The sequence below is a fragment of the Onychostoma macrolepis genome, chromosome 22 (genome assembly GCF_012432095.1).
Source record: "Onychostoma macrolepis isolate SWU-2019 chromosome 22, ASM1243209v1, whole genome shotgun sequence".
In the NCBI taxonomy this organism is placed as follows: Eukaryota; Metazoa; Chordata; class Actinopteri; order Cypriniformes; family Cyprinidae; genus Onychostoma; species Onychostoma macrolepis.
In genome coordinates, this window is record NC_081176.1 from 12124201 (window position 1) to 12150862 (window position 26662).

Genomic DNA, 26662 nt, shown 5'->3' on the forward strand with positions numbered 1-26662 from the left:
TTCCTGCATAGCTCTATATAAAAGGCCTATACATTCTCTAATTGTTTTAAGACATAAATACTTATTTTTAATTAAGTTGTGGGTTAGGATATATATTTAGACATATATATTTAGACAACTTTTTGTAAAGGTTTAGTTTTTTTTTTTTTTTTTTGGTTTGAAATGTTTGGTTTGAAAAGCATCAGTTTTTACATTATTATTACTACAGTCAAACCTGAACACAGGGAAAGCATTTTGTTACACAAAATATTAAAATTCTATAAAAGGTAACAAAAATGAACAGGAATCAGAGTTTAATCCTTCTGGGTCTGATCTGATTTCAACCTCTTATTTCAGTTTTCTGAGTTATTATGGTTATATGGTTATAACCATACCAGTTCATTTTAATGTGTATATTTGTGTATGTGTGTGTGAGTGTGAGTGTGTGTGTGTGTGAGTGGATGTGTTTGTTTTGTACTCTTGATTCAGAGTATAACCCCTTTCTTGCTGTCCACTTTTTTTTTTTTTTTACTGCATTGTAGTTGAATTATTACTTTTATTTTATGTATTTGCTATGTTACATGTTACATTCACACCAGTTCATAGGTGTGTGTGTGTGTGTGCGCGCAAGTGGATGTGCTGGTTTTGCACTCTTGATGTTTTAATTTCACCCTGGCTGTCATTGCTGTGTACTTTTGTTCTGCATTGTGGCAGATTTGTAGATTGTACAAATTGTTTTTGTCAACTGTTTTTGTCAATTTCCCATTCATTTCCTATGGTCGGTCAAAAAAAGAGCACAAGTGTGACTATTTTTTATTTTATTTTTACGACCACTTAGCCTGCTCGAATCAAACCCTCAATGTTTTTGTGTGTTCACCTTCCAAATGCCATAAAAGTCACCAAGTTTCGTACCATTCCGATGAAGTTGTGATTTTTAAAAATTCAAAAGTGACAGAAGAGCACCCGAGGGTTAAATAGAAAGCCTAAAATTTCTTTGGTCGAAAATCAGATTTTTTCCAACTTTAATATTATTATGATTACATTGGTCATTTTCTGAAATCATCCATATAATATACACACTGGCTAGAGACACACCCCAAAGCGGATGAGTTCTGGTGTTCTGAGCAGCGCTGAGAAGGGCTCTGTCACTGCAGTGAACGCGCACCGTTAAACCTCGAAGCTGTAATTTAGCTCCGCGAGACCGTGATTTAGGAAAGGCCTGGAAAATAAAGACGTCGTTGCTGTTCATCGTTCACAAAGTCTATGAACACATGAACAGTTGATGTCGCCATCAGCTTTGCTTTGGAATCGTACCACGTGACAAGCAACAAGCGCAAAAGACAGAAAAAAACATTGAAAGCCTTTCAAATACTCGCACGTAAGTTTTAGCACCTCTTCGATTACAGTTATTTGGCGAAGCAGACAGAATGTGATATACGCATGATTTAGATAACTGCAAACGAATAATAGGCTATACATTTCTCTGAATGTTTTCCCCCTTTGCAGCTTTGACTAAATAGAATATTTTGCAGTATGTCAAAGGAGCGAGGAGAAGTGTCTCCCTGTGAGATGAGTCTCTCAGAGAAACAGAGGTAAGACTGCGCTTCATACACAATCACAGTTAATAATATACTGCACTGATTTTCTATGGCTGTAGATGTTTTGAGAAGTATTTTTTGTCAGCCTTTCTCAGACACTCATTCACAAGTACATTCAGTATTAGGCTACTGATAAAACTAGTCACAATGTTTTTAGTATTTTAGTTGATTCTTTCCAAAACACATCTGGACTCTTTCAGGTTTTGTGGTTAAGTTATTAGGATGAAGTCTCCAATCAAGACATATTGTGTGTTAAACTCTATAAAGCATGTGAGACTGAAGTATGTGATGTTGGAGAGAAAGGAAAAACCTTAAAACTTAGTGTAGTTTGTGTGAGTTCATAGATGAATTCAAAGACAAAAATAATCACTCAGGAATGATGTAGGTGGGAAACTTCGGAATGCAGGAAATAGTTGGTGCGCCCTTTTGCCTTGTTCTACTTGCACAGATGACAGAAGGGGCCGTTGATATTGTGGCAGAAAAAACATGGAAAGATTTGAGCAAGGTGCCAAAGTGTTTTGCAAAAGAGCAAAACTGACAACAGGGTGAGCTGCTGGGAGAATGCAGTTCATGAGTCTCATCTGTGACTTACAATTAAGTGGACAAATATTGCAGGGCGAGAAACCAGCATGTTACTAGCCTTGTTACTGTCTTTAGATTTGGCCACAATTTAATTTGCAACACCAAATGTCTTCAAATGAGAGTCACTGTAGTAAAGTGTTTTGCTCTTTGTGTCATTACCCAGACAGCAAGCAGTGTAGACCCACATCTGGCCCACAAGGATTTCACACGGGCCAGATGTGGGCTGGATCTGGGCCAAAACTATGTTGCTGTCTGGGTAGTTTACGATCAGGCTCACACGTGTCCAGCTCTGTGTCTGTGAAGAGTGACTGTTCAAAAGAAAACCCACCGGAATTCAGTGAGAAAAAAACACCATCTACCAAATGGTATTTCATGTGTTTTACATTACAGTAATGTGTTAGCCAATTTCTCCACTTCTTTTTTAATGTGATAAAATTTGACTCAACCCAGCAAGCAATTTTGCGTTTAAAAGATGTCTATTAGCTGTTCAAACACAGCCCAGACGTCTAGGCTAAAACAAGGCAAAATTTGGGATGTCAGTGAAAATTTAATAGACGTCTAATCGTAGCCCAAGAATAGACTAGTCATCAGTTAGATCACTATTGAACGACTACATGTATACATCTAATAGACAGTGAATATGGGTCTAGGCTAAAACAAGACTGAATTTGGGCTGTCAGTGAATATTTAATAGACATCTAACCATAGCCCAAGAATAGACTAGTCATCAAATAGACAGCTATTGAATGACTATACATATACACATCTAATAGACAACAAAATGACAATCCATCCAAACAAATTAAATATACAGCTTTTATTAAGTAATATTTTTAACAACTTAAGACAATAAAAAATGATAAAAAAAATACTAAAGAATTAATGACAATACAACTAAATATAAATATTATGATAAAAAAATATTGAATTTGTAACAACTTAAGATAATAAAAATATAAAAATGATAAGATATTAAAAAAAAAAAAAAAAGATTACTTAGTGCTCCCTCATGCAAAAAGAACATTCAAAACGCAACAGGGATCTCTACTAACTTTCGTCTCGCGTTGCCTCATGTCTCAGTAGGGCTACAATTGCCATCTAGCGGTTGGGAATTGTAATTGCATTTTTATTTATAAAATGAAAGACAGTTGAATAATATCAATAATATCGTATCATGTGTATGAATGTTACATTTAACAGCTTGTGGGAAGTGTGACATCATATTATCAAATGCAAGTAAACTTTTGAAACATTTAAATTATTTTTGGCATAATAAATAATACTATATTTAATAGGGCTGGGTAAAAAAATATTGATATCTCGATATTAATCGATTCTCATTTTTACGGAACTATATCAATTTTTAAATCCCAAGAATCGATTAGTCTAGTCTGTTTTCAGTTAATGGAAGGAAGGTTGAAGAGCACCTCCCATCCAATATATCGCAATAAGTATTGTGCTTTGGTACTTTTAAATTCTGTCCATTGTATTGCAGTATTCAAACAATAAATGTCGTTTTGGCACTGTTTAATGTGGAGTGACGGATCGCTAGCGCCTTAGTTCAACAGTCGCGGCAGTGGGTAGCCCTGCTGGAAAAACCAGCATAGACCAGCATAGCTGGTCATACCAGCAAGACCAGCATATGTTGTGTTTTGGTGCTGGAATGCTGGTGGTATGCTGGTGACCAGCACGGGATGCTGGTGGGATGCTGGTGACCAGCACGGGATGCTGGTGGGATGCTGGTGACCAGCATGGGATGCTGGTGGTATGCTGGTGACCAGCATGGGATGCTGGTGGGATGCTGCTGGTGGGATGCTGGTGACCAGCATGGCATGCTGGTGGGATGCTGGTGACCAGCATGGGATGCTGGTGGTATGCTGGTGACCAGCACGGGATGCTGGTGGTATGCTGGTGACCAGCATGGGATGCTGGTGGGATGCTGGTGAACAGCACGGGATGCTGGTGGTATGCTGGTGACCAGCATGGGATGCTGGTGGGATGCTGGTGAACAGCACGGGATGCTGGTGGTATGCTGGTGACCAGCATGGGATACTGGTGGTATCCCAGGTAGCCAAAATGCGGTTGCCAGACTCTTGTGAGTTATGGGAGTGAATGACGCGCCAGAATCGGCCCGAGTACGCTGGTCCAAGTCCGGTTGCCGAAACTGAGCCGACATTGCCGGCATCGGGCCACAATCACGCCAGCATAGATTATACAATTAGCCGGTACTGGCCCGAGTCTGGATACCAAATGGAAATGTATATGAAATACAAACCAATATTAATTTAATTAATAACAACAACAAAATTTACCAAAACAATATTTTATATATATATATATAGCCTACATGGATATGTAAAAAGTATGAGAATTTATTTGAATTTATTATTGAAAATTTGATATCAACATATGCATAAAAAAACACTTTAGAACCTCTAAGAACTCCCACAAGTTTATCCTAAAAGAGGACAGAAAAAAGGAAAGAGAGATAAAGAGGGGACACATATAGATACATAGTTAGTCAGATCTCAGTGAACTCAATGGTAAATGGTAAATTTGGAGCATATACCTTAAGAAGAATTTCTTTGTTGTAGGACCTGCTCTCTTCTTCCATGCCTTCTGTTTATAAACTTCTCAGTTTCTCCATCCAGCACACAAAATAAATAAATATGTTTATAAAAAAATATATATCAGAATCAGAATCAGAAAGAGTTTTTATTGCCAAGTATGCTTGCACATACAAGGAATTTCTTTTAGTGTCAAAAGCTTCCAGCTCACAGAGACAACAACGACACACAGACAATAAAAATAAGGTGAGAATAAAAAAGCATTTAACTGTTCTGTAGATTGCCTGGGGGAAGAAACTGTTCTTGTGCTTGGCTGTCCTGGTATATATATGTGTGTGTGTGTGTGTGTGTGTGTGTCAGTCTGGTATATGTGGCACAAGTTTGCCTATTTAAACATGAAGCTGGTTTTCCTAACTTAGCATAAAGACCAGGTAGGAAGAAAAAGTAATCACAAAAATATTAGAAGAAATGTAGCAGGAACATTATTACACTATTCACATAATATGTTGTGTAGTTAAATAATTAAAATTCACTAACAAACTACAAAATACATAACTTTTAAAACAGATCAGATAATGCTAGAGTGTTAAATAAATAAATAACTGCTGCATGACATATATTTAATGAACCTAAATAAAACAATTGAGAAAATGTTTGATAGTCAGCTTAAAAATATATATACTTACAAAGCCAAAGACTAGTTCAAAGTTCTGTGCTGAGCTGTGGTGTGGAGGCTTTGGGGTGCAGCAGCTACTGACACAGAAACAAAGGGGAGAAAAAGAAAATGCATCACTCAATATCAGATAATATTTGTACAAACTGAACATGGAAAATCCAAGACGCAGGATGACTGCTTGACTGATCACTTACAACAATCGGATGACAATCTGAAAAAAGAAAGAAAAAAAAGAATAAATATTTTCATTATTGAAAATAATTATATTTTTTCTTGAATATGACTTTTATTTGTTCCCTGGTGTATACACACATGCATACATGTTTTACTTTTATTGTAATTATTTGTTATTAAAAAGCAGAAATATTATTAGTTTTACTATTATTATCTCATAAGGATAGGCTACATTGGCTTGTGCGAGTCTTCTGTCTCTCGCTCGCTCTACCACACACGATGAGAGAGAGAGTTCAGTATGTGTCAGTGTCGCGCGCTTTCACTCAGACAAATCTGTGAGACAACACTGCTTAAATGTGAAAATATTATTAATGATAATTGTAAAATGAATATATAGGCTACATTTTTACAACTAACGTTACCTTGACCAGGGACGATTCTAGGATTTTCATTTTAGGGGGGCTCAGCCCCCAATGAGGGTATAATAATAAAAAATAAAAAAAAATTTACAAAAAAATTGACTGAAAATTTGTACAAAGAACTGTAGAACCGTTCTACATAAATTCAATTCAAACAATAATTTTTTTTTTTTTTTAATTAATACAAAACACACACACACACACACAATGTTTCAATCTCTGTCAATCAATCTGGTATGCAATTAAAATGAGTGCACTGACTGAGTGCTGTCTGTCACTGTCTTTAATCATTTCTATGCATAACTGTATGGTAGTTAACGCCACATGCACTGTAATATGTTCTATATTGAAAGCTACATTTTCAAATGAAAATAGCAATAATGTGATCGTTTTATAAAGTATGCGTTCATATGTGTTAAGGGCTTTCGCTGAAGGAAACAGCTGTGGTGTGATGAGTGGTGAATGCAGCGAAAACTTTACAGTAGATTGGAAACCGATTGCTCTCCCATGACTTTTTGTAAACTGTATTTATGACAAAGAACTGCATAGATGTAGATATTATAACAATCTATCGATAAACACACACCTTGTCCTCTCCTCTGCGTCATCGCAGTCTGTGGATTGAAGAACGCGCAGAAAGATGTGGAGGAGCCGAAGTCTGCTGCAGTTTTCATTTGAAATTTAAAGGGAAAGAATCGCAAGATTTTTAGGGGGGCTGAGCAGAAACCCCCCTAAAAATGGCCTAGCGATGCCCATGTGCACCTCTTCTCCACCTCTTGCTCATCATAGCAGATTCACGTTGGATAAGAATTAAGAATATCTGAAGAGTTCAGATGCAAAAGCCTCTAAACGCTGTCTGAAATTTTCTTCTAAAATGAGCATTTTTATCAGGCCCCTATATTTATATTCAGTTATTTCACTTTAATTGCATAGAAAATGACCTATACATTACCATTAGAGTAATTACTGAACATAGCAGCCTGATAAAAATGCTAATTTTAGATGAAAATTTCAGATGGCACTTAGAGGCTTTTGCATCTCTTCATCTGCTTGTCTGACATCATGCCTCACCGCTTCTGGTGTTAATATACAAACTGTGTTGATTTCAAACTGAATTGAATTTACAAAAAATGACAAGTAGCCTACACAGTCAGTAATAATAATAATAATAATAAAAAATGACCTCAATTCAGTTGAGGTATTCAAAATATGACAACACTGAATTTTTAAGAGCCATATATGTTATTTGTTTAGGCCTGTTTGTTTAGATAAATGGAACATCAGATGGCTTTGACCTGTAATGTTTGTACAATGTAGTGATTCAGTTAGGCACACTAGGATATATTTATATGTACAAATCAGACAAATATCCATATATGTTATTTGTTTAGGCCTGTTTGTTTAGATAAATGGAACATCAGATGGCTTTGACCTGTAATGTTTGTAATCTCTTTTTTGGCTCATTTTATCTGTAAAAGAAAACCTGCCTAATAATTCTGGACACCTGAAATAAGGAGTTTTTGACTTTCAGCCTTCATGGACAATTATATATAACTTAGAAATGATTAAATACAAAATCAATAGTAGTTATTAAGATTGATGTGGTTTGGAATTGATAAAATTTTCTTGGCAAAAAAATATGACCAGAATATCAACTTGCCTAATAATTCTGCACACAGTGTATATTGATGTGGGGGAAAAAAGTAATTTAAAGCAGTTTAACATAAGGCAGCAACATAAAAAAAGGGGTATTAATACATTCTCAAGGCACTGTATTTGATTCTGTTAATTAATTACTTTTTAAAAGTAACACTGTGTGTGTGTACTTGTAACCCTCAATAAAAATGCAGCCTATCTGAATACACACAAATATAACTGAAATTCATAATATTACAGTAAGGCAAAGATAATAAGTATGACATTTCATAATGTCTGAATAAGTTAAAATGCATTACAGGTTAGTAGGAATTCATAGAAACACAAACATCTATATATGGTATTGTCCTGACGCTTCCCCTTTAAGAAATCCGAGTGTAGTGCGCCTGCAACTGTAGCGCGCATACTTTGAACAGTAACGGTCAAAGAGGAGAAGAAGCTGAGAAATCGAGGGATTAACGTTGTTTAACTTGTTAAAATGTATTTAAAGATGCTAAAAAGGAAGAAATAGTAATACTTATATGATCTGCATCCTAAACGAACAGTTTTGGGTTAACAATATCTGTTGTTGAGCTGGTTTTATTGAATGTGATTAGCAAAGGAGTCCGCCCTTACATAGCAAAAGATATTGTTTAACAACTGATATTAATTAAATATTATTGTATGCTGTTTATAATAAAATGTCATTATATAAAACACTGGAGTAGTGAGTACAATATGTCTGTTATGCCACCATTTTGAGCTGTTTTGAATAACGTTGTGCTTTACGTTTTTTTATAGCGCTATTTTAATTATTTGCATTGATGGATTAATAAGATGTTCTTATGGCCTGTTGTATAGGTCAGGTTTTATGTTCCAGTTAAAAAGTTTGACATTGGACAACGATTCTCCCGTGATATGTGTGCTGTGTACATGGGGAAGAGGTGCATGACAAGCCGGTGTCAGCTAGAGGACCTGCTGCGTTGCCTGGTAACCAATTGGCCATATGCACAGAGCCTCTTTTGAACTTCCGCATAGTTTTAGTTTAGTTTATTCTTGCACAAGAGTAAAATAGATACATATGTATGTATGTATGTATGTATGTATATATACAGTCAGGTCCATGAATATTGGGACATCAACACAATTCTAACATTTTTGGCTCTATACACCACCACAATGGATCTCAAATGAAACGAACAAGATGTGCTTTAACTGCAGACTGTCAGCTTTAATTTGAGGGTATTTACATCCAAATCAGGTGAACGGTGTAGGAATTACAACAGTTTGCATATGTGCCTCCCACTTGTTAAGGGACCAAAAGTAATGGGACAGAATAATAAATCATAAATCAAACTTTCACTTTTTAATACTTGGTTGCAAATACTTTGCAGTCAATTACAGCCTGAAGTCTGGAACGCATAGACATCACCAGACGCTGGGTTTCATCCCTGGTGATGCTCTGCCAGGCCTCTACTGCAACCGTCTTTAGTTCCTGCTTGTTCTTGGGGCATTTTCCCTTCAGTTTTGTCTTCAGCAAGTGAAATGCATGCTCAATTGGATTTAGGTCAGGTGATTGACTTGGCCATTGCATAACAGTCCACTTCTTTCCCTTCAAAAACTCTTTGGTTGCTTTTGCAGTATGCTTTGGGTCATTGTCCATCTGCACTGTGAAGCGCCGTCCAATGAGTTCTGAAGCATTTGGCTGAATATGAGCAGATAATATTGCCCGAAACACTTCATAATTTATCCTGCTGCTTTTGTCAGCAGTCACATCATCAATAAATACAAGAGAACCAGTTCCACTGGCAGCCATACATGCCCACGCCACGACACTACCACCACCACCATGCTTCACTGATGAGGTGGTATGCTTAGGATCATGAGCAGTTCCTTTCCTTCTCCATACTCTTCTCTTCCCATGACTCTGGTACAAGTTGATCTTGGTCTCATCTGTCCATAGGATGTTGTTCCAGAACTGTGAAGGCTTTTTTAGATGTCGTTTGGCAAACTCTAATCTGGCCTTCCTGTTTTTGAGGCTCACCAATGGTTTACATCTTGTGGTGAACCCTCTGTATTCACTCTGGTGAAGTCTTCTCTTGATTGTTGACTTTGACACACATACACCTACCTCCTGGAGAGTGTTCTTGATCTGGCCAACTGTTGTGAATGGTGTTTTCTTCACCAGGGAAAGAATTCTTCGGTCATCCACCACAGTTGTTTTCCGTGGTCTTCCGGGTCTTTTGGTGTTGCTGAGCTCCTTGAGTTGAAAAGTTCCTTTTTAAGAACGTTCCAAACAGTTGTTTTGTCCACGCCTAATGTTTTTGCTATCTCTCTAATGGGTTTGTTTTGTTTTTTCAGCCTAATGATGGCTTGCTTCACTGATAGTGACAGCTCTTTGGATCTCATCTTGACAGTTGACAGCAACAGATTCCAAATGCAAATAGTACACTTGAAATGAACTCTGGACCTTTTATCTGCTCATTGTAATTGGGATAATGAGGGAATAACACACACCTGGCCATGGAACAGCTGAGAAGCCAATTGTCCCATTACTTTTGGTCCCTTAACAAGTGGGAGGCACATATGCAAACTGTTGTAATTCCTACACCGTTCACTTGATTTGGATGTAAATACCCTCAAATTAAAGCTGACAGTCTGCAGTTAAAGCACATCTTGTTTGTTTCATTTGAAATCCATTGTGGTGGTGTATAGAGCCAAAAATGTTATAATTGTGTCGATGTCCCAATATTTATGGACCTGTCTGTATATATGTATATACACAATCCATATACTGTGCATGGAGAGGCAGAAAACCCAAAGGGCTTATTTAGAGCCTCCACCTAAACAATGAAAAAACGAAACAAAAACCGACTTATAAAACTAAAAGAAAAACTTTGATTACAGTAATTAATTTATGTTGTAATTAGTTACAACATATGTCGAAAAAATAAATAATAAAACCCAGAAATAATATACTCAAAAAAAACAACCCATGTGGTATATAAAATAAATTAAAAAAGACAAGATAGATTATTGCATTTAAAATGATCCTTTATACATATTTTATAACAAGCCAGCTCGTAAACTTCCAGTAAAGCTGATTTAATGTTGTGGTTTATATAGGTAGTGTTACGGGGCTGACGAGACGTGAGACGTGCGGGTCCATCTGCAAGCTTTATTTGACAAGAGACGTGGTCATAACAGGCAGGGTCGAACAATGGCAGACAGGTATATCATAGACGAGACAAAGAGTAATCTAAAACAGGCGTGGGTCAGACGACAGCGAACAGTATCAAAAGGGGCTAAACAAGAGATGTAATCCAAAACGTAAGCAAGAGTCCAGGCAGGGGAAAACACAATCCGAAAAAAGGCAAGACTAGGGAAACTAACAGGGCTCTGTAGGGCAGCGATAATGCATACAATACTCGGCAGTGAGGCAGAGAAAGTCCAAGGCTTATAAAGCGTGTCTAATGGGTTTCAGCTGTAATCAGTGCAATATGTAATCTGTGACAGCTGTGTGATCTGTGCGATGGATGATGGGAAATGTAGTAGATGGTGAAGTGCAACAGTAATGTGATCAGTGCAATGAATACTGTGGTGAGTGAGTGACCTCTGGTGGTGAGTGAATGGAAGTTCACAGACCAGATTCGTGACAGAGCCCCCCCCAAAGAGCAGCTTCCAGACGCTCCACACAGTCTATAATCCAGGAGGGAGGCGAAGCGGAGGCGGAACAGGGGAGGGATGGAGGCCAGGTCCATGTGGAAGCGGAGTGGTCTGGGACCAAGGTAGAGCCGGCAGAGCAGGAAACCTGGGCGGAGCCGGCGGGACTGGAGTCCCCCAGGAAGGAGCCGACGGACCTGGTGCCCACCAGGGTGGAGCAGACGGGACTGGAGCCCACCCGGGCGGATTAGACGAGACCGGAGCCCACCAGGGCGGAGCAGACGGGACTGGAGCCCACCCGGGCGGAGCAGAAGACCACCAGAGCCAGACAGCAGACCACCACGGCGAAGCAGACGGAACAGGTGGAGCAGAAGACCACCAGAGCGGAGCAGACGGACCTGAAGACCACCACGGCAGAGCAGATAGAGCAGGAGCATACCATGACGGATCAGGAACCCACAGCAGAGACTGGGACCTAGGGGAAACGGAGGGTGTATTCACACCAGGAAAGTCCGATAGTTCACTTGCTTTGGTCCGGACCAAATAGAATGTTTTTTTTCAAATAGAATTGCGAGTGGAAGCTGAAGTGCGCTTCAGAACATTTAACAAATATGCGGCAAGCTTTAGCCTATTTAGTGCGCTCATGTCACGTTGCTCTATGGTCACGAAAACTCATAATTTGCATGCGTTTTTAAGCATTCCGGTTTGAAAACGAGTGATTTAAGCGATTGAAATGCAAACAACAGCACTATATGCGCGAGCTGTGTGTTTTCTGAACGTGCTTTCTGCAATTGGATCGGATCAAGGCCGGTCCATATTCACACCTTAAACAAACCGTACCAGAGTTCGTTTGGAAGCGGACCGAGAACACCTCTTCAGCTGGGTCTCAGTACGCTCGGTACACAAAAGAAATCTATGAGCACACAGTCCGGCAGATCAGAAAAATATGCGAGCTCTAAGTACTCCTGTACATAATCCTCGGCGATTGCAAGCCCTGCTCGAGGGTTAATAACAGTCTTGCAGTGTCCATACCTGGCCAATATCCACATGAAAAGCCACTGGATCCTTGTGCGGCCGAGTACTCTGTTACGGGCTGACGAGACGTGAGACGTGCGGGTCCATCTGCAAGCTTTATTTGACAAGAGACGTGGTCATAACAGGCAGGGTCGAACAATGGCAGACAGGTATATCATAGACGAGACAAAGAGTAATCTAAAACAGGCGTGGGTCAGACGACAGCGAACAGTATCAAAAGGGGCTAAACAAGAGATGTAATCCAAAACGTAAGCAAGAGTCCAGGCAGGGGAAAACACAATCCGAAAAAAGGCAAGACTAGGGAAACTAACAGGGCTCTGTAGGGCAGCGATAATGCATACAATACTCGGCAGTGAGGCAGAGAAAGTCCAAGGCTTATAAAGCGTGTCTAATGGGTTTCAGCTGTAATCAGTGCAATATGTAATCTGTGACAGCTGTGTGATCTGTGCGATGGATGATGGGAAATGTAGTAGATGGTGAAGTGCAACAGTAATGTGATCAGTGCAATGAATACTGTGGTGAGTGAGTGACCTCTGGTGGTGAGTGAATGGAAGTTCACAGACCAGATTCGTGACAGAGCCCCCCCCAAAGAGCAGCTTCCAGACGCTCCACACAGTCTATAATCCAGGAGGGAGGCGAAGCGGAGGCGGAACAGGGGGAGGGATGGAGGGCCAGGTCCATGTGGAAGCGGAGTGGTCTGGGACCAAGGTAGAGCCGGCAGAGCAGGAAACCTGGGCGGAGCCGGCGGGACTGGAGTCCCCCAGGAAGGAGCCGACGGACCTGGTGCCCACCAGGGTGGAGCAGACGGGACTGGAGCCCACCCGGGCGGATTAGACGAGACCGGAGCCCACCAGGGCGGAGCAGACGGGACTGGAGCCCACCCGGGCGGAGCAGAAGACCACCAGAGCCAGACAGCAGACCACCACGGCGAAGCAGACGGAACAGGTGGAGCAGAAGACCACCAGAGCGGAGCAGACGGACCTGAAGACCACCACGGCAGAGCAGATAGAGCAGGAGCATACCATGACGGATCAGGAACCCACAGCAGAGACTGGGACCTAGGGAAGCGGAGGGTGTATTCACACCAGGAAAGTCCGATAGTTCACTTGCTTTGGTCCGGACCAAATAGAATGTTTTTTTCAAATAGAATTGCGAGTGGAAGCTGAAGTGCGCTTCAGAACATTTAACAAATATGCGGCAAGCTTTAGCCTATTTAGTGCGCTCATGTCACGTTGCTCTATGGTCACGAAAACTCATAATTTGCATGCGTTTTTAAGCATTCCGGTTTGAAAACGAGTGATTTAAGCGATTGAAATGCAAACAACAGCACTATATGCGCGAGCTGTGTGTTTTCTGAACGTGCTTTCTGCAATTGGATCGGATCAAGGCCGGTCCATATTCACACCTTAAACAAACCGTACCAGAGTTCGTTTGGAAGCGGACCGAGAACACCTCTTCAGCTGGGTCTCAGTACGCTCGGTACACAAAAGAAATCTATGAGCACACAGTCCGGCAGATCAGAAAAATATGCGAGCTCTAAGTACTCCTGTACATAATCCTCGAGCGATTGCAAGCCCTGCTCGAGGGTTAATAACAGTCTTGCAGTGTCCATACCTGGCCAATATCCACATGAAAAGCCACTGGATCCTTGTGCGGCCGAGTACTCTGTTACGGGGCTGACGAGACGTGAGACGTGCGGATCAATATGCAAGCTTTATTTGACAAGAGACATGGTCATAACAGGCAGGGTCGAACAATGGCAGACAGGTATATCATAGGCGAGACAAAGAGTAATCTAAAACGGGCGTGGGTCAGACGACAGTGAACAGTATCAAAAGGGGCTAAACGAGAGGTAATCCAAAAGGTAAGCAAGAGTCCAGGCAGGGGAAAACACAATCCGAAAAAAGGCAAGACTAGGGAAACTAACAGGGCTCTGTAGGGCAGCGATAATGCATACAATACTCAGCAGTGAGGCAGAGAAAGTCCAAGGCTTATAAAGCGTGTCTAATGGATGGATGATGGGAAATGTAGTAGATGGTGAAGTGCAACAGTAATGTGATCAGTGCAATGAATACTGTGGTGAGTGAGTGACCTCTGGTGGTGAGTGAATGGAAGTTCACAGACCAGATTTGTGACCGGTAGAGACTCTTGAGACCCTTATAAACCTCTCATGCCTCCTGCTTGTCAGAAATCGAGAAAAAAATTATAATAATTGCAACATGGTAAATAATGATAGCATAACAACAATGATAGATGATGCCTTTAACTCTAGGTAGCTAGAGATGCTATCTCTCAAATGACATCATAATAGTATTATTGATAATAACTTACCTTCATAGTCATGAACACATTTTAAACACTTATAATATTTGCCTTCTCAACTCTATGGCTGTGCAGTAAAATTCACTTTATAGATATACTTTTCATTCATGAAGATGACATGAAAGAAATGTGTCTCCTAGCGAAAAACAAAGACTTTTAAGATGAAAATGTTATTAAATTACCATTATAACTAGTAGATGGCAGCAGAGGATCACTCATTAGCTCAGCTGCCATTTTAACTCCAAATTTGTGTGCTTTTATTGTACTGAAGTATAAAGTATAGCAAGTGCAGGAATCACAAAGTCTCATGTCATTTTATAAATAAATAAATATGCCCCGACACCAACAGCATATAAGGGAGAACTGTTTAAACTAGTTAACTACAAATGAAATAAGTTCATAATTAATGGTATAACAATTAAATAATGCATTAAATATTTTGAAATATTTTTGTTTTAATTTAGTAACTACATTTTAAGTTTTATATTTAACTGTAAAGGCTGCTAAATATATTCAGTCAACACAGATTTGTTAGTATTGTAGTTTTGCTACTCTAAATTTAGTCTGAATCACTTAATGCACAGCGATATGTTGACATTGGCTTGTCTTCCATTATCAATGTCAATCATAGCAATGAGTCCCTGAACAATTTAGCAGATTTACCCACGTAATATTTAACGCCCGCGTTTGTCATTCCTGAAATGGCATACGTGGACGTTTGGTCCTCTTGGATAAACAAAATTTTTTTTCAAATTGTGAATGGATTTTGTACAGAAACTAAGCAAAGGGTGCGCCTCTTACAGCACAGTACAATTGATTGGAAATGACTGAGCTGGCTTATCTAAAACCAGGAAGTAATTGTGCATATGGTCAATTAACAGAGCATTAGTGATTGCTTTGAAATATATTGGATACAGTATTTTTCATACTTTTCCCCGGTTTTCCCTTAACTGAATTGGATGTGTTTTTTTCTCTCTCTCTCTTTTTACATTAAATACAAACTGAACTTTATTACATTTATCGCATGAAATGAACAGTATTATACACCTCAAAGGGAAATTAAGCTGATTTCTGATATCAAATTCTACTTACTGTTTGATGTTTTATTGCTCTGTGTTGTGATGTGATTGTATTTGCTATTATTATTGTTATTGTTGTTGTTGTTGTTACAGTATAGTGTTATTTTTTATATTCAACTTCTGGTCTCCTGGTATAAGCTTCATATCTTCCTCCCCAATTCTTTTCGAGTCTAGAACTGGTCTAGTGGATATTTGCATTGGAGGATGCAATACTGTATGTGTGTGTGTGTGTGTGTGTCATCAATCAATTATCAGTGCCTTAGAATTTTTACATTACATTCTACATCAGGGTGAATTTAAGCAAACTGCAAGTACAGTGTAAGTACTACAAAAACAGTGGAAAAGTGCACCTTTAGAATATTTAAAAAAATCCTATAGGATTAAAATCCCATTAAAATCCTATAGGAACTGTTCCAAAATACGATAGAAATTCCAATTAAAATCCTATACAATTGTCCTATTGGAATCCTATAGGATTTTTTGACAAGGGTATATATTTTTTTTATTCATTTATAATGTTATGTTTTAATATACATGCTGCTAACTCGGAAATTTCAAGATATGCGAGCAAAAATGCTCCTGACACTTAGGCAATACGATACGAGCAAGAGTCAAGAGTGCTGTTTTTGTTTCGTTTGTGTTCGATCCAAATCCGCGTTGATTTGGGCGAATCACTGATTCACTGAGCCATTCATGAAAACAGTGATTTGATTCGCTCCTGAAGGATTCAGCCGTTTTGAAAGAATTGTTTGAATGACTCAGTGATTCAGTCACGAACTTCTGCCACCTGCTGGCCGTTTTTAAGTTTCCCGTCTAAAAGTAGGCATATTACATTATTTTCCAACATATTTCTATATTCAGAATTTAGTATTTAAAACATTAATCTCATAACATTATTTATGCAATTATAAATACAGTCTAAATGAATAAATGCCACATCTAAATGTCACTTCATGCAGCTTCTGTGCAGTGCTAAGATGAGTTTTGTTTAGATTATTTCATGGATAACAATAGCCAGTCATTCATTCACATTAATTACGTATTCAGAGAATAATATCGTCTGTTTTCACTTACATCTATTTATTTATTAAATTTTTATTCATTTTGTAGAATTGAATTATAAATTAAGCTGGTATAGTATCGTAAGACATTTTTATGGTATGGTGACAACCCTATTATACACCACATTCCTTGTTTCAGTTTAACCTAATTCCCACATTTCCTCCGTTGAGTTTAATATCTTTTTTTTTTTTAGATTGTTTGTTCATTCATTCATTCATACAGTAGGCTAGGCTAGCATCACTGGAAAAGACGCCTAGTTGGTACGACAGGGTCACAGAGCATTTTCTTGAAAAGGAACGTAGGGCAGAATTTACATATAAATAAATGGACAATTTTTATGATGTAGGCTGAAAATGAGCTTCCCCTCTTTGAAAGACCAGCAGCCGCCACTGATATATATATATATTTGAAGGAGGGAGAGAGTAGAGAATGATCTCCCGGGTCGCTAAAGACCCGAGGTTTGCTTTTAAGGGTTAACTTAAAATTGTGTAGTTATTGTCAAGATTAATATTTTCATTGACAAAATAAAAATTAAAAAAAGCCTTCGTCAACAAACATTTTTGTCAGTAATGTAGTTTTAGTGACGAATGGAGCTCAAACATAGTTCAGGCAGACCATGATGTGACAGCCAGCATCAGCTGATGCTCAGTAACTCCTCCCACTACAATTAAATAAGATATGTAAGTTCATCTGTTCTCACACTTGCCTCGGTCTGTTGCACAGACATGCACTTACTCTCCTCCATCCCCAACTCCTTATTCAGGCACATGGGCACTTAGCGTCTTATCCTCGTAAATCATCTATCAGCTAATCGTTGCTTAATCTTGTTTAGTCTCATTTACAGACTTGTATCACTTCTGCATGGAATTTAATATCTGTTGCATATCAAAAAAAAAAAAAAATGGTAATTGCATTAGGCTCAGTGAGGTTTGCTTGTGGACAGCTCAAAATTGGAACTCTTGAGAGGAAAGCCTGCCACCAAAATAATGTTCACCACGTCTACAATAATCTTAATCAAACATAGTGGTCCTGACTGAAATGTTGTTATAGAAATTAACAAGATAGATAGATAGATAGATATCATTATTAACATCCTCAAAGTATTATTTTTTAAATTGGAATATGAAATCCTACATGTCATCACCACCAATGTCATAATATGGCTTAGTTTTGCTTTTGTGATGTTTCCACATATATTCATCATCATGTACATAAATGAGTAAAAACTGTTTTAGCCTTGGCTTGCATAGGTTATTGACTCATTGTTCGCTCTGCTGTGTACCTGAGATGACTATAATGAATATTCATATAAAATCCACCCACTGGAAGAGTTTTTACAGGAACTGAATATTACACAACACTGGTTGATGTGAATTCAGACAGGTAGATAAACTCCAACACACTGATGTTCCTTGAAACCACTTACATTAATATTAAAGAATACATCTAAAACAAATTTCAATATTTTGGTTTTATTGCATAAAAACATAAGCAATATAAAACAAAGTAATTGTTTTACCATCAATGTTATCTATCACTGTGTAAACATAATGGGTAGCACTTCAGAATAAGGTCCATTAGTTAACACTAATAAATGCATTAGCTAACATTAACACTAGGTGCGTTTACATGGAGCATTGTAATCGGTTTAAAAGTCCAATCCGAATGAAAATGCTCCATATAAACACCTCAATCGGAATAAAAATGCCCAAACCGAATGAAATTGTAATCGGTTTGAGAGGGGTGGGATAAACCTTTCTATAAACCGAACAAAATTAAAATCCTGCCATGTAAACACTTTAAACCGATTACTTTGCGTCTACGTCATCACGTCCAGAGGTCGGGACGTCAGAACGTGAACGTGATGATGTCGGCAACGGTACATTCTGTGATTTGGGGACACCGACACTACAGTAGAGACTGGGTAATAGTGGAGGTATGAAGTTAAAATTTCCATTATACAGTTAAAAACACATTAGAAAGGAGAACGCTTGCTGTGTGACGGACTGCTCTCATGTCCGGAGTGAAAAACAGACCTGAAATGAAGCGCAATTTTCTGCTTTTCAGCTTAGAAACAACACAGCTGATAGTGAAAGTAGCTCAATGAAAATAAACAACTTGACCAAAAGTTGCCTTTGTCATTTGTATTTGTATAGATGACAAATTCATAATTTCCGATCTGCTTGAATTTATACGTGCTCACGCCATGAATGTTGTACGAAACACGATTGTGATAAAGCAATGCTCCTTTGTTCAGCAACTCTTGGTAAGAAATCGTGTATTTGTTCCATTTAAGTACAGTACAACTTTGTAGTATCAGAATACAATTAATCTCAGCTGCATTACAGAGGGACATATGATTTCTGTGATCGCGTTCTGGCCATAGGACTGAGCGCTCGAATGAACGCAAGGGATTCAAATATTAACCGTTTATTCTAAGCAAGTGCAAACAGATATTAAAAATATTAACGTAAATATGGGCGTTTTTTCCTCTGGTGACTTGTTTTTGTTGTCACTGTAGGCTATTAGCATATCCTAAAATCGAAAGCACAGGCACATGTAAACACCATATCGGATTAGATAACGTCTCATGTAAACAGTTCATCGAATCTTTCAATCGGAATGATTTTAATCGGAATGACAAAAAAGTGTACATGTAAACGCACCTAATGTAACGGGGCTGACGAGACGTGAGGCGTGCGGATCCATTTGCAAGCTTTTATTAAGAAGAGACGTGGTCATAACAGGCAGGGTCGAACAGTGGCAAACAGGTACAGTGGGTAGGGAAGTATTCAGACCCCCTTAAATTTTTCACTCTTTGTTATATTGCAGCCATTTGCTAAAATCATTTAAGTTCATTTTTTTCCTCATTAATGTACACACAGCACCCCATATTGACAGAAAAACACAGAATTTTTGACATTTTTGCAGATTTGTTAAAAAAGAAAAACTGAAATATCACATGGTCCTAAGTATTCAGACCCTTTGCTCAGTATTTAGTAGAAGCACCCTTTTGATCTAATATAGCCATGAGTCTTTTTGGGAAAGATGCAACAAGTTTTTCACACCTGGATTTGGGGATCCTCTGCCATTCCACCTTGCAGATCCTCTCCAGTTCTGTCAGGTTGGATGGTAAACGTTGGTGGACAGCCATTTTTGCTCAATTGGGTTTAAGTCAGGGCTCTGGCTGGGCCATTCAAGAACAGTCACGGAGTTGTGAAGCCACTCCTTCGTTATTTTAGCTGTGTGCTTAGGGTCATTGTCTTGTTGGAAGGTAAACCTTCGGCCCAGTCTGAGGTCCTGAGCACTCTGGAGAAGGTTTTCGTCCAGGATATCCCTGTACTTGGCCGCATTCATCTTTCCCTCGATTGCAACCAGTCGTCCTGTCCCTGCAGCTGAAAAACACCCCCACAGCATGATGCTGCCACCACCATGCTTCACTGCTGGGACTGTATTGGACAGGTGATGAGCAGTGCCTGGTTTTCATACCGAATTAAGAATTAAGGCCAAAAAGTTCTATCTTGGTCTCATCAGACCAGAGAATCTTATTTCTCACTATCTTGGAGTCCTTCAGGTGTTTTTTAGCAAACTCCATGCGGGCTTTCATGTGTCTTGCACTGAGGAGAGGCTTCCGTCGGGCCACTCTGCCATAAAGCCCCGACTGGTGGAGGGCTGCAGTGATGGTTGACTTTCTACAACTTTCTCCCATCTCCCGACTGCATCTCTGGAGCTCAGCCACAGTGATCTTTGGGTTCTTCTTTACCTCTCTCACCAAGGCTCTTCTCCCCCGATAGCTCAGTTTGGCCGGACGGCCAGCTCTAGGAAGGGTTCTGGTCATCCCAAACGTCTTCCATTTAAGGATTATGGAGCCCACTGTGCTCTTAGGAACCTTAAGTGCAGCAGAAATTTTTTTGTAACAATGGCCAGATCTGTGCCTTGCCACAATTCTGTCTCTGAGCTCTTCAGGCAGTTCCTTTGACCTCATGATTCTCATTTGCTCTGACATGCACTGTGAGCTGTAAGGTCTTATATAGACAGGTGTGTGGCTTTCCTAATCAAGTCCAATCAGTATAATCAAACACAGCTGGACTCAAATGAAGGTGTAGAACCATCTCAAGAATGATCAGAAGAAATGGACAGCACCTGAGTTAAATATATGAGTGTCACAGCAAAGGTTCTGAATACTTAGGACCATGTGATATTTCAGTTTTTCTTTTTTAATAAATCTGCAAAAATGTCAACAATTCTGTGTTTTTCTCAATATGGGGTGCTGTGTGTACATTAATGAGGGAAAAAAACGAACTTAAATGATTTTAGCAAATGGCTGCAATATAACAAAGAGTGAAAAATTTAAGGGGGTCTGAATATTTTCCGTACCCACTGTATATCATAGGCAAGGCAAAGAGTCATCCAAAACGGGCCTGGGTCGGTAGACAGCGAACAGTATCCAAAGGGGCTTGACAAGAGAGGTAATCTGAAAACGAAGCAAAAGTCCAGGCAGGGGAAAACACAATCCAAAACAGACAAGGCAAGGCAAGACTAGGAAAACTATCAGGGGCTCTGTAGAGTAGCTAAGGCTAGGGGAGCGATAAGCGCATACAATACTCGGCAGTGAGGGAAAGAAAGTCCAGGGTTTATATATAGCATGTAATCAGTGTGTGCGTAGGATCAGGTGTGCGTGTGATTAGTGCAATCAGCCGTGTGTGCAATCAGTGCAATGAATGATGGGAAATGCAGTCCAGTGTGAAGTATGGTGTGAGAGTCAATGTGGTGAGTGAACGGAAGTGCAGGGACAGGATTCGTGACAAACAATGAGCAATACATTTGTTACAGTTTATTCATCTTTGTTAACGGTACCTAATAAAAATACAACTGTTCATTGTTAATTCATGTTAGCACAGGTCTATTCATTAATATTCATATATAGACCTACAACTTTGGGTTTTAATAATATAGTAGTAAATGCTGAAATTAACATTAACAGATTAATAAAAGCTTTACAACTTATTTTTTCATTGTTCGTGCTAACTAATGTTAAAAAAAAATCAAACCTTATTGTAGAGTGTTACGACATCATGCTTATTACTTTCATAATAATATAGGTACAGTATATTTAGATCCATATGTTCTGTGGAGTGATCTGAATAATCTGAAATCAAGACTTCATCAAGGTCACAATATTTGTTTGTAGCCCACACATTTTTTTTATTTGTTATCTCAACATTCATCCATCTAAATTGCCACGTTATTCATTTCAGTAACATATTGTCATTTCCAGGTCATGCTGAACAGCTGATTGTTTTCACAAACCAGTCTGTTGAGCTGCAGTATGTCAGAGCAGCGAGGAAAGAACTCTCTTTCTGAGATGAGTCTCTCGGAGAAACAGAGGTAAGACTGTGTTTAGATAATTGTTTTAAACACTTTCTGTGAAGAATAATACCCATCAAAAAAATTTTTTTGCTGTTGCCATGTCAAATGCTTTGCAAAACTTCAGTTTAGACCTTCCTAAAAAAGCCTTTAGAATAGATCGTTCAAGGTTAAAAACAACTCAAAACTGGTCTAATGTTTATTACTACTGAAGGGGTGGAATTCAAATCCTCTCCTCTTTTATTTAATAATGAATAAGTGATCATATTTCTAAAACCATTCTGTTCTGGTATTTGTTACAAGCAATGTCTGTGTTTAGTATCTGAGAGGTAACTGACTCTGTCAACTTATTGAACTTCAAATTTATCTTCTGGTCTTCATTGAACATTTTGGTCTCTCTATGGTGTTTGACTGTAATATGTTTAATCAGTTTAATTGATTGCATTACACTTTTTGGGGTTGCATATTTATTGGGTGTTAAATTAGAATTACTTTAAATTAGAGCTGTCAGACTGAGGGGTGGGCGATATGAGCTAAAATTCATATCACAATATTTTCCACTGTCCAGATGATATCGATATATCGTGATATGGAAAAAAATACCTTAGTTAAATTACAGGCAAAATATGTATTTTAACCTTAACTACAAAAAACACGATTTCAAGATCTAAGGCAAAAATAGAATGGTCTGACTTTAGATGTGTGAAATTATGCTACCTAAGACACTTGCACAAATGAAAAACAGCAAATGGACTGAAAGAACATGCAAATTCACTCTCTGACAGCAGATGGCTGTCACGGATCGGCCAGGCCCGACCTTCCACCAATCACAACGCTCCACCTCACCTGAATACTGATCACGTCCACCTGCACCTCATCAACTCATCACCAGCACTCAAGATAAAAACACCATCCCCACACACACTCACCGTCCGATCTCGTCGACACGACCTGGACTCCTCTTCAACTACCTGTTGAGACAAAGAACATATCCTTTATATTATACCTACCTCGAACGTCTTACCTTCTGTGTCTGCTCCTTGTGTTCCTCTCATCCTCCTAGATCGTTCTCCCCTGGATCCGTCTGTCTGTCAAGCCCCAGTCTCCGTTCCTGGAACAAGATATAGTGTGTGTGGACTCAAGACCATCTCTACCTCCTTGCCTTTCCCTCTGAAACTCATTGTGTCTAATAAATCTATTTTATATACTCATCCCGTGTCCGACCCATACGGTGACAGAAGATCGGACCTACACAGCTTCACAGACAAGATGAGTGCACCGGATCCTTTCCAGGAGCTGGTAGATTCCCTCAAGAGAGTCTTGCTGCAATCACCCAAACCACCAGTGCCATCAGCTCCACCATCATCACCCACTCGCACCACCTCTGACACTTCTTCTCCGATTGTCTTCGCCAGTCCCATGGCCAGGCCAGCGCCCTTCTCTGGTGCGGCGGAGGAATGCAATGGCTTTCTCTTACAATGTAACCTCACCATGGACTTACATCCGCAGATGTTCCCGAATTATCAGTCCAAGATAGCCTTCATAGTCACCTCCCTAACTGGACCGGCACGTTGGGCTGAGACCATTTTGCACCAGGCGGGACCCGCCACGCAAACGCGTTCCAGAACTTCCTGCACCACTTCAGAGAGGTGTTCAGCAGCTCCCTGGAGACTCGACAGTGGGTGAGCAATTATATCGACACGCCAGGGTACAACACCCATTCATGCATATGCTCTCCAATTTCGCACTCTCGCAGCAGCCAGCGGATGGAACGAGCCCTCTCTCTAACCGCCGACAAGGGCTTAATCCTCTCTTCGCTTGCACCTCTCTGCATATGATGACACTTATGGCCTGGAAAAATTTATCCAACTGGCTATTCGATGCTCTAATCGCATTCAATCCTGCAGTAATGAGACCGCCTATGCCATTGCATTTCCTCCTCCGCAACCGCCAGAAACCAGTGACCCTCCAGAACCGATGCAAACTGACTCAAATCGTCTATCGATGAAAGAGAGACAGAGGAGAATCACTCAAGGGTTGTGCCTGTATTGTGGTGAGAGCGGGCACAGGATCCTGGAGTGCCCACTTCGACCCCCGCGAGCCGTGGTGAGTACCATCCGTCCTCACATACCTAAACTGAATCCTCTATCCACAATCGTACAACTTACTGCCGGCTCCTGTATATTTTCAGTATCCGCCCTCCTCGACTCCGGCTCAGCGGGGAATTTCATCTCCGGATCCCTCGTCCATCAGCTCGGGCTCTCGACCTCGACTACGGAGAACGCCTATGAGGTCCAATCAATAACTGGACAACCGCTAACAAGACGTTGCGTCCGTCAGAGTGTTGGCCCAATTGGTCTACAAATCGGTCAGTTGCATCAAGAAGAAATACATCTGTTGGTTCTGGAGGGTTCCACTGCGGACGCCATCCTTGGGCGCCCGTGGCTGGTGCAGCACAACCCTCATCTATCTTGGAGGACAGGAGAAGTCTTAAAGTGGGGTGACCGTTGCTTCCCTCACTGTTTCCCCAGACGTCCATCACCGGTTTCCGACGACCCAATTCACATTCCAGTTCACTCAACATCCATCGAGAGCCCGATAGAGAAGCAATCCGTGGACATCCCCGCGTGCTACTCCCACTTTAATGACGTCTTCTGTCCGAAGAAAGCTGCCCAGCTACCACCACACCGGCCATGGGACTGCGCCATCGACCTCCTACCGGGTGAACCAGTACCACACGGGAGAATCTATCCACTTTCACCACCAGAGCACAAGGCCATGGAGGAGTACATTGAGGAGGCGTTGAAACAAGGTTACATAGTCCCATCAACCTCCCTGCTGCTTCCAGTTTCTTCTTCGTGGCCAAAGATGGCGGCCTCCGCCATGCATCGACTACCGGAAACTAAATGAGATCACAGTTAAATTCCGATATCCTCTTCCCCTTGTCCCCACAGCATTGGAACAACTCCGCGGTGCCACCATCTTCACTAAATTGGACCTCCGCAGCGCCTACAACCTCATTCGCATCAGAAAAGGAGATGAATGGAAGACCGCATTTGTCACTCCTACTGGACATTATGAATATAGGGTCATGCCGTACGGGCTGGTCAATGCTCCTTCAGTCTTCCAAGGCTTCATGCATGAGGTGCTCCGGGAGTTCCTTCATCGCTTTGTGGTTGTGTATATAGACGACATCCTCATTTACTCCCGGAGCCTGGCCGAACATCGCCAACACGCTATGGAGGTCCTACAGCGCCTCCGCCAGTACCATCTCTTCCTCAAAGCTGAGAAATGCACTTTCCATCAGTCTACCGTCCATTTCCTCGGATACATCATCAGCAGTGGTGGCACTCGCATGGACAAGGGAAGGTGGAAGCCATCACCTCTGGCCCCGACCCAACACCATTAAAGAACTCCAAAGGTTCCTAGGATTTTCCAACTTTTATCGCCGGTTCATCTCAAACTACAGTACCATCACCAGTCCCCTCACCGATCTCCTAAAAGGTAACCCCAGAACACTATCATGGAACTCCAATGCCCAGAAAGCCTTGACACCTTGAAAATAGCATTCACCAACGCACCACCCTGGTCCACCCTAATCCCAACATACCCTTCACAGTTGAAGTCGATGCATCCACCACCGGGGTCGGGGCCATCCTATCACAGCAGCAGGGGACGCCTCCCAAACTCCATCCATGCGCCTACTTTTCCCGGAAACTCAGCCCGGCGGAAAGAAATTATGATATCGGCAACAGGGAACTTCTAGCCATCAAACTTGCCCTAGAAGAGTGGAGGCACTGGTTGGAGGGGGCTGCTCATCCATTCCTGGTATTAACTGACCACAAAAACCTCCAGTATCTTCGTGACGCCAAAAGATTGAACCCCAGGCAAGCCCGTTGGGCTTTATTCTTCACTAGATTCAATTTCAAGATCTCCTACCGTCCAGGACCCAAGAATGTAAAAGCAGACGCCCTATCCCGCCTACACAACCCCGAAGAAGACCCCGAATCTCCGGAAACCATTCTACCCACAGAAATAATCAGCAGCCCCATCCAATGGACCTCTCCTCCAGCCGCCTCCACCAATCCTCCTCCCAATCCGCCGGGCTGCCCACCTGACCACCAATACGTCCCACGACTCCAACGAATCCCTCTCATTCACACTACTCACACCTCCCTAGGTACTGGTCACCCAGGGGCCAACGCCACCCTCTCGCTGCTACAAGACCGCTTCTGGTGGCCCAACATGGCCAGGGACGTGAGAAGGTTCGACGGGCTGCCCGGATTGCGCCATCTCAAAAGCACCCGTCATCTTCCAACCGCAAACTCCTCCCACTCCCTATACCACACCGTCCTTGGTCACACCTAGAGTAGACTTCATTACAGATCTCCCCATCTCTGACGGTAACACCTGCATCTTCGCCATTGTCGACCGATTCTCAAAGTTCTGTCACCTCATACCTCTCCCAGGCCTTCCCACTGCGCTACAGACAGCAGAGATGTTA

General features: G+C 40.8%; 1 protein-coding gene across 6 annotated transcripts in view; it reads left to right on the forward strand.

Annotated features, from left to right (window-relative positions):
• Nucleotides 1-1092: 1092 nt before the first annotated feature.
• LOC131530616 (NACHT, LRR and PYD domains-containing protein 12-like) overlaps nucleotides 1093-26662 on the forward strand; it is a 104518-nt gene continuing 78948 nt past the window's right edge. For 5 of the 6 annotated variants that reach the window (XR_009268443.1, XM_058760976.1, XM_058760978.1 and 2 more), the window contains exons 1-3: nucleotides 1093-1357; nucleotides 1512-1571; nucleotides 22070-22179. Coding sequence is in view for 5 of the 6 variants with exons in the window: in XM_058760976.1 (XP_058616959.1) it covers nucleotides 22121-22179 (59 nt within the window). In the remaining variant the exon portion in view is untranslated. Of the gene's footprint in view, nucleotides 1358-1485; nucleotides 1572-22069; nucleotides 22180-26662 lie in introns of all 6 variants that reach the window. The other variant, XM_058760977.1, reaches the window with a different exon arrangement.